Source organism: Melanotaenia boesemani, chromosome 2, assembly GCF_017639745.1.
Source record: "Melanotaenia boesemani isolate fMelBoe1 chromosome 2, fMelBoe1.pri, whole genome shotgun sequence".
Lineage (NCBI taxonomy): Eukaryota > Metazoa > Chordata > Actinopteri > Atheriniformes > Melanotaeniidae > Melanotaenia > Melanotaenia boesemani.
The window spans coordinates 22,628,384-22,640,302 of NC_055683.1; the positions used below are offsets into that span (position 1 = coordinate 22,628,384).

The following is an 11,919-nucleotide window of genomic DNA, read 5'->3' on the forward strand; positions in this document are numbered from 1 at the left end:
TGTCAACTAAGAGAAACAGTTCAGCAAACCACTGCAGAAGACACCAAAACTCAACAAAATTCATGACATTCACCTCTATTACATGCATAGGTATGCATACACAGGCATTCACATGCTTGCTCGCAATCTTTTTCCATGGCAGCAGTGCACTCACTGACACACATCTGCAACTGTTTTAATTACTTACATTAATTAGCCAGATGCAGGCGCTACCAATGATGCTCTCGTCTCTGTCTCACCTTCAGTCTGGATCCTTTTCTCTGTCTCTAGTGTTCTGTAAGAGTGTGTGTGTGCGTCAACCAGCTTGCCAGTATTGTGCATTGAGAAGCTCGCTTATAGTTTCTAGTAATAAAGCCAGTTACAATCATCAGTTACACATATCTGAGTTTATTCCCACAATAGATTGACCCTCTGAGCCTCCTTTTTCTAACCTATTTTAAACCCACTCTCCCCCAGAATCATCTTAACTGTGATTTCTTTGTTTTCCGAACTCTCGCTGGCACTTCGTTATGGAATTTTTTTATTTCAAACCTGCGTCACATCTATCTGAACAAACCCCTTTCCTCCCTCTCTTTTCACGTTGCTAATTGAATTTCAGCTGACTTTTAATTAACAGCAGGGCTGATTTGCATGAAGTCAGATCATTTGCATATGGCCGCAGCCCTTCCCCCCTTCTATGCGCATGTCTGAGTGCCTGGCATGGAGCCAAGAGGAGGGTGGAAACTGACTTTGGAGAGAGGAGGGAGGAGGAGAAGGTGAGGTGAGGTGCCTGCCAACAAAGGAGAGGAGAAACAGCAGACAGAAGAAGGAGGAGACAAATGGAGGTAACAGCTCCTCACGTCAAATTAGAGAAGGATGTAGATATGCAAATACACAATGGCATAAATATCTCCACCGGTTTTTGCAATCAGGCCGGCTAATTATAAAAATCAAAGTGGGGAAACATAACGCGATGCTGTATCGTTATGCTCGTTTTACAAACAGGTGTTAATTGGTAGCAGAGTGGCTCTATGCAGATTTGCTGGGCAGGCTTGTTAACAGGATGTAGCAATGAGGTGCAATGCATTTGTCAAACAAATAGAGGGGTGTTACAGGTTAGGTAACTGACAATCTGCTCAACTATCTGAAGCTCACCTTCTAGTTAATATTCAACAGAGCAAATTCACCTGTAAATATACTCTGGGACCACCTCATGCATATTCATGTGTTTATATCACTAAGGAGGATGAATTTGTGTAAAGATGGCTTCCATCTAGAGGGCTTGTCCAGCTCCGATAGGTGTCATCCATCAATGTGCCAGGCCTGACCAATGAGCATGCCTTTAATGTCCAATCTGTAATGCTTGGTATAGTGGTTTGTCCATCTTCCTATTGTTGGAGAGCAGAAAATATGCTCATCTGTGCTTAAGTCTGGCTGGAGTGTGGCAAAGCCGTTGTCGCCGAGCACTGAAACAGCTGGAACGGTGCAATCTGGCACAAACACCAGCTGATGTACTCAGTACAACTCAACATGCTTTCAAGCACATACATGAGCACAAACTGTATCTCGTCATTGTCTGAAATGCATCTCTGAATGTGCAAATCTTGTCAAACAAACTGCTTCTTTCACTTTTTTGGAGTTGCCAACTTCATTAGTATCCATAAAGCAAGCAGCTCATTAATGAACGTCATTAAAGCAGGCGGTGAAGAGCTGGGTGGGTGCCAACGAGACGGCTGCTGGGTGGCATGCAGGGAGGCGACGAGCCACGGCTGTGCGAGCAGAGATGCAGCTGCTTCTCTGTTGTTTCCAGGGGGACACGGAGGGAGAAAAGGAGTATGAGAATGCAAAACCCTCAGCTTATGAGATGAGGCGTTCAAAGTTCAAGGTCACGGGCGTCACTGGCATGCGCCACATAAACATCACGGAGGATGGGGTGTGGCAGACACCATTTTAAGGAACAAGGCTGCAAGTCGCCATTTTTAAAAGGCTCTGTGGTGAATCCTCCCTTTACACGAACATTTAAGCCCTGATTTGTAACCAGGTTTTCTGTGTTACATTGTTTATTTTTCATACCGTGATTTTTTGTTATTTTTTTTGTATAAAATAGCTTGTAGTTTGAGTTTCAACTTAATTCAAATGATCTATAATTCAAAACATATTGAGTATGAAAATATCTCGGAACAAGCGTGTTCTTTCTAAATTCTGCTGCTTCAGGACATGATGCTGATGTCTGCACAACCTCACTGGCATCTTCAGGTCCCGTCTGGAGTTTGTCTACTCCCATCTTTCTTACTGAGGACAAAAAGACTCACTCATGCATTCCAGTAATTAGCGCTAATCAGCTATGCACTGACCTGCTCGGCAGCCATATTGATTTCAGAAGCTAATCAAGGAAAGGCTTAATGACAACTTAACTGCTCCAGTAAGTGAATTACACCTGCAATTAAATGCTACGACTTTCCAGTGTTGCAGAAAATTATCTAAAAAGCCGTCCTCTAGGCCATGAGACGAAAATATCAGTTTCTAGGAGTCTTAAAGGGAAATTGCACAATCAGTAAAATATTTACAACTTCAATCTTTATTTCTTTAAAATAAGAAAAGGAAATTTTGTTATCAATAATACAAGTACAAAAATGTATCAGAACACAGTAGAATATACAAGACATGACAGTGACAGCATAGGGAATTATATATGGTTGAAAGAGAAAGATTTTTGGTACATTATGGAAAATAGATAAAAAAAAAACCATCCTGGTCAATGAACGACTACATTTTTCCAGATAAATGACAACAGGACTGAAAAATGTCTAAATGTGTTCTGGTTGGAACCAACAAACCTGCTCTCTTTCCAGTTTCAGCCAACAAGCTAACAAAACATCCAATAAATAAGGCACTACGGTGGGCCTAGAAGCAGGAAAAATATTAGTGTTTGTTTTTGTGTGTGTGCAAGAGTGTTTATTATCTAAGTGAACAACAACTGATGAAAAACATTCACATTTTATAACGTGCATAAATACTTTTTCATCTTAAATCACTCTTAAGATATTTCTATTAATAAACAAGGACATTTATAACTTGAAATTTAAAAAGATGTCAAGGACCTGACGTCTATATTCAACATGAACATATAACATTTAAAGCAAAACACAGGTTGAGACAAAAACATACAATGTGCTATTTGGTAACCTTTAGTTGTGGAGAGACCACTGAATGATGCTGCATGCGTTACATGTTGGGAAAATGCTGCCCAGCCTTCTTCCAACATACTTCATCAATGACAGATGATGTAGTGTGTCCAGTAAAACATGAATACTTTCATACATATTGATAAAAGTGTGTGCATAAAAGTAAAATACTGTTTCTCGAGGCACAAATTCCTACAAGAACTGCCGGGAAAAAAACCCAAAACAAAAAGAATGGCAAAACTAAGTGGATGAGATTAAATGTTACCTGTTAAAAGTAAATCTTCCACTGAGGAACACTGAGTTTAATTTGGTTTGGTAGAAAGACATTTTGGCATCACAAACAATAACTGTGAGATGTGTAAGCAGGTAAAAAAAAAAAAAAAAAATCAAGCTGCAGCACATTATGAAGACCGAATCTTCTCTTCACTGTCTTTAAGTAGAGCATAATGAGCAGATAAGGTTTGTTAAAGAGGCAATAAACTGACATCAATGTCCTTTCAGCTGAAAGGGAAAGTCACTGAAAATAAAGTCTCCCGGGCAGGCTTTGAAAAAATCTATCCCACCTGTGAGATGGGGGGCTGTAATGACGGGAAGACTGTCGTAGAAGATCAAAGTCTCATAGCTAATGCATTACGCTGCAGATGGAGCGGGCGGTGTCTACATCTCGTGGGCGGCCAGATGATGTTCTGGGATACCATTGGCGTGAGCCACTGCCGTGTTATTCTCATTTAGGCGCCTCACGCGATACATTTCATAGTGGATGCTGCTGGTGATGTCCTTAATGTTTTGCATGTGGGTCCTAAGAGCAAAACATAAAAAAACACACACATAGTAAACACTAAAAGACAGAGAAGAGAAAACAAACCAAACCATCATATAAGTCACTGATTTTTAGGTTCAAGATTAACTTAGCTCGTTCTGAAGCTGAAATCCCTGAATTTAAAGTTGTTGTTTTATTTTCTTTTGGTCATTTCAAATTTACTACACAACAAAACCAGGCAAATAAACAAATCTTATTAATCCAGAATTAATTTCAATGTGAAGAAACTGGACAAAAGTGTAGACTGAAGTCATAATTATTACACCCACAATCCTTCACATAGAAATATTCCAAAAGGCAAAACTAACTTCAACAAAGCAAAAATTAAATGAAATATAAAAAGAAAAAAGTCCTTTCTGAGACAAAATTTGTATTTTATAAATAATCATATCTCACTTTAGTATTTGTTGACCACCACATTTTTTAACATTATTTTCAATGTACATAATGAAGAACACCATCTCATATTCCTCATCACAATTACTCCACAAGTTTACCCTCTAACAGATATACATCTTTCTCTTATATCCATCCTGGCCCTTGCCTTCTTAAATAAGACTTGTCCTCGGACTTCATATTTCTTTTCTCCAAATTTAAACTGGATACAACATGGAAGGAGATTATTTTGTGCATCATCAATGCCGGGCTGAGCTCAACTGAATCATGAAATTTCAAAGACTAGACTTTAAAAAAAATATTCCTTCGACTCATTCATAATAGTCCAACCCGTTAACAATTCTTACAGCTTTCTTCTGCAGCATGTAAACTGGTTTAGTATAAACAGAAGTTGGTCCACTGATGTTTCTCTCCATCTGGCATCTGTTGGTTTATCCTTCATTCTTTCAAAGTTGCTTGTCATTGCTGTGCTGATGATTTGCAGTTATACACGCCAACAACTATTGGAAACATATCAGACATGTCCAACCTCAAGGCTTGTCTCGCAACTGTTATCTAAAACATTTCCTGCTACTTAACTTGGCGAAGACAGGAATGATATTGGACATTGGACCAGAAAAGTCATCATCTGACTTCTCACATTGATTATTGTAATGGCCTTCTGTTGGGTTTGCCTAAGAGAAGTTTTGGAGGCCTACAGATGGTGCAGAATGCTGCAGCTTGCATTTTAACGAGCTCAGGGGGAAAATGAACACCTTCCTCCTGTACTGATCCCTCTTCATTGGCCAGCCTATCAGGTTCAAGCTGATTTCAAGGTGCTGTTTCTCATTTATTAAGCTTGGCATTGCACCATCTTATTTTGTTGATCTTGTGCAACCTTATGTTCCTTCTCATGTTCGCTACTCCCAGGGAACTGGTTTTTAAAAGGGTTCCCAAAAAAAAACAAAACAAACAAAAAAAAAAGCAAAGCTAAAGACCCACCTGTTTACTTTATCATACGAGTCCTAATTTGTCCGTTTTACTCGTTTTAAGTCATTTAAATTGCAATGCACAGCACTTTGTTTATAATAATTTATAAAGTTATTATTATATTTTCTATGTGCTTCCTAAACCTCCACATATTAGGGAGCAATATAACACATATAATGATTTTTAATTCAATACATCTTTAATAATGCAGTGGCTTGGGACATGTTTGCTTTTAAGTTGTTTATGTGAGACTTCAAGTCAATTTGAAGTCAATTATCACACGCAAGAATCTGTTTTCATACACTCTTTCCATTTCAACATCCATCATGATTCTGAGCCGACTTCTGTTAATTTTTCCATTACTAAATATTATGAAGCACCTAAACTCGGTGTGCCTGTGCAGAAATGGTTTCTGACACAACAGATGATCTTCCACTGGATTCATTACAGCTGAATACGGCTGTAATTATCTCCAATTATGTTCTTGCTCTTTCCGTTTTAAACTGGAAACACACAAATGACTTAAATTTAATAGCCAATCCACTCGTAGAGCTCTACCCATGTGCTGGTCTACCATTGTGCAGATGCAATTTGTTCACATATGACATTTGATTAACTTTACATTTGAAAATTGCATATTCATAAGACTCAGGACATTTAAGATTAAATTTGTTTGATATTTGTTACCACAATATGACATGAAGACTCTGCATGCTCGGGAACATCAGTTGTAGTGAAATATTTTAGATAAAAAATTATGTTATGTTACTCTGTCAGCAGTACCTTGCAGCTGATGTCACAACAAAACAAAACTTTATTTTTATATCATTTATCAAAACCACAAACTGCTGTATAAAGAACACAAAGTCAGATCAAAAACCATTTCAATGTCCCTCCCCCCCCAAAAAAAGACTTAAAATATGTGTAATTATCATTTCGAGCCACTGAGCCACTCTACTGGCTCCTAGTATTGCAACATATCCAGTAGTTCCAGCTGCTCCTCCATACCTTCAAGGCCATCCATAACCTCACCCCTCCATATCTGTCTGATGATATCCATATTGCTACCCCATCTTGCTCCCTTAGATCCTCCTCCTCCATACATCTGACTGTGCCCTCTGCCCGTCCCTGGGGAGTCGTGCCTTCAGTCGCTCTGCTCCCAGCTTTGGAGCTCCATGCCACCACCCATCAGAAACTCTGATACTCTTGCCATTTTCAAAACCAAACTGAAAACTTACCTGTTCAAAACTGCCTACACACTATAACCACTAAAACACAAATTTACTCTGCCAGTCATCCATTTCTGTATTTTTTGTTCTTCTGTGCACTTTGTTGTTTTATTCTTAATTGCCTTTTATATTCTGTTGTTTTATGTTGTAAAGTGTCCTTGGGGGTCTTGAAAAGCACTTTGAAATAAAATGTATTATTATCATTTGTCACTATATTGGAGGTAGTTTTAAATAAAACAATGTTGTCATGAGGATGTCCACTTTTAAAAGGTCCAAATTCCTCTCAGAGTTGAAAATTCTCATCTGTATATATATATATATATATATATATATATATATATACACATACTCTATGGACATTAAAAAAATTAAACTTATCTGAGTTTTGGCTCTTATAAATCAATAAAATTCACTCACCTGATGAGGAGATCCCTTAAATAGGCAAACTCGCAGTGGGCGATGTTCTCAACTACAAGGAAGAGAAAAAGAGATTGAGCTGTTTAATTAAGTCACATAGAAACTCTTGTTGGTGCAACTGTCAACAACGGACCAAAACAATGTGAAAGCTGTGTGATTTGCTTACTGACTGCTTATTGTAGAGTTTCCTGACAACTCCACTAGGTGGAGTCATTGATCTTAGTGTCATGTTCCTAAAAACACTGAGACGCTTTACGTCTTTTCAACACTCAGATGCCCTCAGCTACTCCATAGATTAGTTACGTCCCTCTGAGGAGATAAGAATCACTACACAAAAACACTCCCACTGTGTGTGTGTGTGTGTGTCTGCACAGCACACTCAGGAAATGAAACTTCCTTAAAGAGACACTATGGGTGGGGCCTCCTCTCTGGAGTGGATAACATAATTAAATATTAAAAGCCCAATTCTACACTAAAAAACATAAATGGTGACAAACTAAACTAAGGGAGTAAAATGAGACTACAATGTTGATAAGTTTCAACTGTTTTACTAGATTTTAGAAAACAAAAGTAAATATAAATCATACATTGATGAAATTTAACGTCATCTTAATTCCTGTACAACAATCCGTCGTGCACTTCATCTTTGCGTCACTGGAGACAGAATAACAAATCAGAGCTCTTCAGACAGACTCACTGTTTGCTGCAGTCTGAGCCAACTGCATGGCACACGCCAGCAGTCTGGGCTGAAAGGAGCTTTGTTTATAGAGGTTGACTGCTTGCAACTCCCTCCCTTTTCTCCTCTTAATAAAACCACTTCCATTTCAATTGTGTATTTACTGTTGTTTTGACAGCTTCTTTTAAATAATAAAAAGGAGAAAAATATTTATACCTTCAATAGTTCCCCACTTTGTCTTTCTCCCTAACAGCCTCCTGCCATTAACCTGGTACTCCTGATCGCTGCCCACAACAGCAAACGGGATCATCTCCTGCTCCAAGAGCAAGGATAAACGAGTAGAGTTAGAAAACATTCAAGTTAGATTAAAAACAGTCACAACTCCTGCCAGCAATTTGTTTAAACCTTAAATGATCGGCCTCACCCTGATCTTTTCGTTAATCATTCTGTCTTCTGCATCCTCATCGAATTCCTTTTGGGGGTACACATCAATCCCATTGGCTCGCAGCTCTTCCCTGATCTGCAAAGGACATGTTCAAACATAGAGCAACCCTTTAACCCACTGGTTTCTTTGGGATACAGTCTAAGACTTTTAATTACAGGAGGAAATAGGCAAACATCAAATTAACTTAAATCTGCGTATCATACAGATTAGAGTTGGGATTAACACAAATTTTCATAAAAGATTTGAGATTAGTCATTGTGGTAAATAAAAAGTTCAGAGGATGGATTTTTATGACCTAATCTGTGTGGATGACAAGTACACAAAGAAATATATTAAAGAGAAAATAGACAAAAGTGACCTTCTTTTTGAAGAAGTCCCTCTCTTCCAGCGTGAGAGTATCTGCCTTGGCAATGACCGGGACAATGTTGACCACTTTACTGAGACGTCTCATGAATTCTACATCAAGAGGCCGAAGGCTGAGAAGGAAAGAGAAAACAAGACAGACAATGGGAAAGATTAAATATATGAACAAAAACATGAGATTTTACCACAAAACTCTCACCAGAGGGCAGATGTTCCTTACAATTCTCCCACATGGAAGAATGACTGTGAATAATGTTTAACTGTTGCATCCATGAGTGATTGTCATTTTTTACAGCCTGTGTTCGCAGCTGCTCAATGAGAGTGAAAAAGACTTGTCGTCCACTTACAAGCCAGTTCATTTCTTACTGTTTGAGACAGCATCTGCATGTTTTGGAGCAGTAGATTCTGGCCTGGCTAACACTACCCTGACAAATATAGCTTGGTGCACTCATGCAAGAGCACAATGAAGAAAGACAAAAGTGAATCATTGATCACATGCACCCACACACATAAAGACTTTGTCTCTGTTGTCCTTCCTGTATGCCAGCTTTTTAAGACAAGTCCTAAGTAGCTGCCGCTCAGACCGTGTGACATCTGCAGTGTTGGGTGGGGGAGGGGGGGGGTGTAAAGACAGGCCATGACACAAATGCCAACAGAGGTGCAGTACTTGAACAGTGCTCTGTTATCAACCGTGTCTGTTGGCTCAAAAGAAGCAGCTGCTTCAACATTTTTCCCAAAAATACTCGACTAGGGTTACGCTAATTAAAAAGAATGACTGCATGGCAAATATATCACTTGATGGACACACAAGAGTATGAGCACCCTCCCCCTAATTCCCTCTGCAAGTACACCCCAATCCCCTTAGCTCCAGTCATTGCAGGCCTGAGCCAACTTGAGTGCAGAGAGGCAAGACAGATTAAGCAGTTCGATCAGAGCCAGATGTGTTCATCTGTAAGAAACTTGGGACACTGTGCTGTTTCAAGACCTGGAGAGAACAGCCTTTCTTTCCAGTGAATGTGGGTTGGAATGGTGTTCTGGGATATCACTCCGCAGGGAAAGCACGGAGCGGGTGTGCATTCAATAAGAAGGATAACAAAGCAAAGATTTTTTAAATTGCTTCAAATTCTAAAACCTGAGAATAAACAAAAGGTAGTCTGTATAAATGCATGCAGACGAACACAGGAGACACGCAGAGTTTCAGCCTGTAATAATAGCAGCTGATGTAATTCTTCCAAAATGTCACCAAGTCAGGTCCCACCCCTTTTTTTTTAATATCAAAATGTGTTATTTTTGTGTTGAAGCATTTAGAAATCTATTTTCACTACATCCCTTTTTTTTGTGCATCTCAATTTCCCACATTGATCTGTTTACTAATTCATGTGTTGTTACCAGTGTCCGGTCGGGGGGATGAAGTATATGCAGCAGTGGACTCTGGAGTCGGGGATCCTTTTCTTTCGGTTGATGTTGATCTCTTCCTGCAGGTACGCTTCATATTGATCGTTAATGAACTTCATGATGGGCTGCCAGCTGAGTCATGGCAAGGATGCCGTAAGATAGTGATCATGGAGGAAGGGGACAGAAAAACAGGAAAGAAGGATGCAACACAGAAGTAGAAAGGAGCAAAGGAAGGAAAGTGGTGGATGATTGAAAGGAGAAAGGAGGAGGGGCTCATACGGGCCGACAAAGAAAAGGATGGAGATAAGAATACAGAGCACAAGATCAGACACAGGAAATGTAAGACAGGAAAAAGAGAGATAAGAGGACAAGTGTTTGGTTAGATGCTGATGTCAATACAACTCTCATTACTTATAGGTCATCGCATATATAGTAAAATTATACCAGTTCTCATTGTTGATCTGGTCCCCAAAGCCTGGCGTGTCAATGACTGTCAGCTTCATTCTCACTCCCTTCTCCTCAATGTCTGCACACAAAAATACACAAACTCAGCCAGTGACAGCACTGCATAGTCAAAAGCATGATTAGTGAATGTTAGATAATCATTTAAACTATGTGAATTGAAGAGGTTGCTGAAAAAAAAAACATACAACAAAAGCGTTCTTGTGTTAAAGAGAACAGCAGAGACAACACAAAGGTAGCACACAGTCAAGCTGTTTGAGCCATACCATGACTGATAGACTTGATTTCAATTGTTTTGGGGATCTTCTCCTGGGCTGTGGCCAGCACTGACTTCCGGCTGACTTTAGACTTGAACAGAGTGTTCATCAGAGTAGATTTTCCCAGGCCACTCTGTCCTGTAAGCAAAAAGACAGATGAGACATAACATCTCTACAGTGGCAGCTTGCACAATAAGGACACTACAGTTTGAATACTGATGCTATTATAAACCCAAATACAATCCATCCATCCATTTTTTATACCAGCTTATTCCAGTTCAGGGTCATGGGTGGGCTGGACCCTATCCCAGCCGCCATCAGGCAAGAGGCAGGATACACCCTGGACAGGTTGCCACCCAAACACAATTTGATAAAAAATATTTCAAGGTAATCTGAAACTCAGGATGGCTGCGGGTGTTGGCTGTCTGGCTGCTACAGTGATCAACCCACCTCTGCCTACAAAAACCTCAAGGCAAAGCAATTTTCTTCACTTTCATTTCTTAACAACCTCTGCAAGACTTTGTCTCTTTAATCTATGGTAACGTTTTCTTGAAGGAACATCAAAGTCTAATGAGTGTGGCAGTTTGTTTATTAAATACTCTATCTTGATAAAAGCAGACTAAAGCTGTACCATGATTACATGGCAAAATGCTGACAAAAGTTATGTTTTTTGGGGGGGTGTTCACTTGCAGGTGGCTATTCACAGTTCAAACTCAAGCAAAAATCAATAATTTATGGAGATAAACCCTGAAACACTTTGGCATAGGCTGCAAATGGCTAAATGCAACAAATGAAGCATCCCAACAGCTGGAGGCCTTAGGAGGCACCACATGATAAATCAGTAATGTATCTGCTGCAGATCTCTGACGGTATTAATTCCAACCTCTGCTGTATGCATACTCTCTAAAAACAGCTGCAAAGGGGTAACATTCTGTCACTGAGAGACATTTCAACATAGAGATGGGGCCAAAATCCCACACTTAGCCTCTGTATGTGGTAAGAATCCCATGGATTTTGTTTCAATTATGTTTAGAAGCTATGAGGAAACAAGACACCAATAGTGATCATGTTCTTACAGATGGGACTTTTTTTCCCCTCTCAAAACTGCTGCTCGTTTTCATCTTGTTGGCAGATACAAGGTGCTTTTTATGCGTTTTAAAATCAGATATTTAAGAAAAACTTCTGTACTCATTTGTTGACATCAGTACTTTGTCTCAAATCACACAGATAAACCCACCTTTCTATTTTTCACAAAAATCTTTCCTACGTTGTTCTCACATTGTTGGCAGAGTGATTTAACCTGAATGTAAAATCCACATGGAAACC

At 39.4% G+C, this 11,919-nt stretch overlaps 1 protein-coding gene across 7 annotated transcripts in view; it reads right to left on the minus strand.

Annotated features, from left to right (window-relative positions):
- Positions 1–2,539: 2,539 nt before the first annotated feature.
- LOC121650823 (septin-9-like) overlaps positions 2,540–11,919 on the minus strand; it is a 74,688-nt gene continuing 65,308 nt past the window's right edge. For all 7 annotated transcript variants that reach the window (XM_042002579.1, XM_042002593.1, XM_042002607.1 and 4 more), the window contains 8 exons: positions 10,603–10,731; positions 10,319–10,400; positions 9,869–10,006; positions 8,475–8,592; positions 8,096–8,191; positions 7,888–7,984; positions 6,996–7,047; positions 2,540–3,963 (listed from right to left, as the gene is read on the minus strand). In XM_042002579.1, the coding sequence (XP_041858513.1) occupies positions 3,822–3,963; positions 6,996–7,047; positions 7,888–7,984; positions 8,096–8,191; positions 8,475–8,592; positions 9,869–10,006; positions 10,319–10,400; positions 10,603–10,731 (854 nt within the window). In that variant the 3' untranslated portion in view covers positions 2,540–3,821. The remainder of the gene's footprint in view (positions 3,964–6,995; positions 7,048–7,887; positions 7,985–8,095; positions 8,192–8,474; positions 8,593–9,868; positions 10,007–10,318; positions 10,401–10,602; positions 10,732–11,919) is intronic.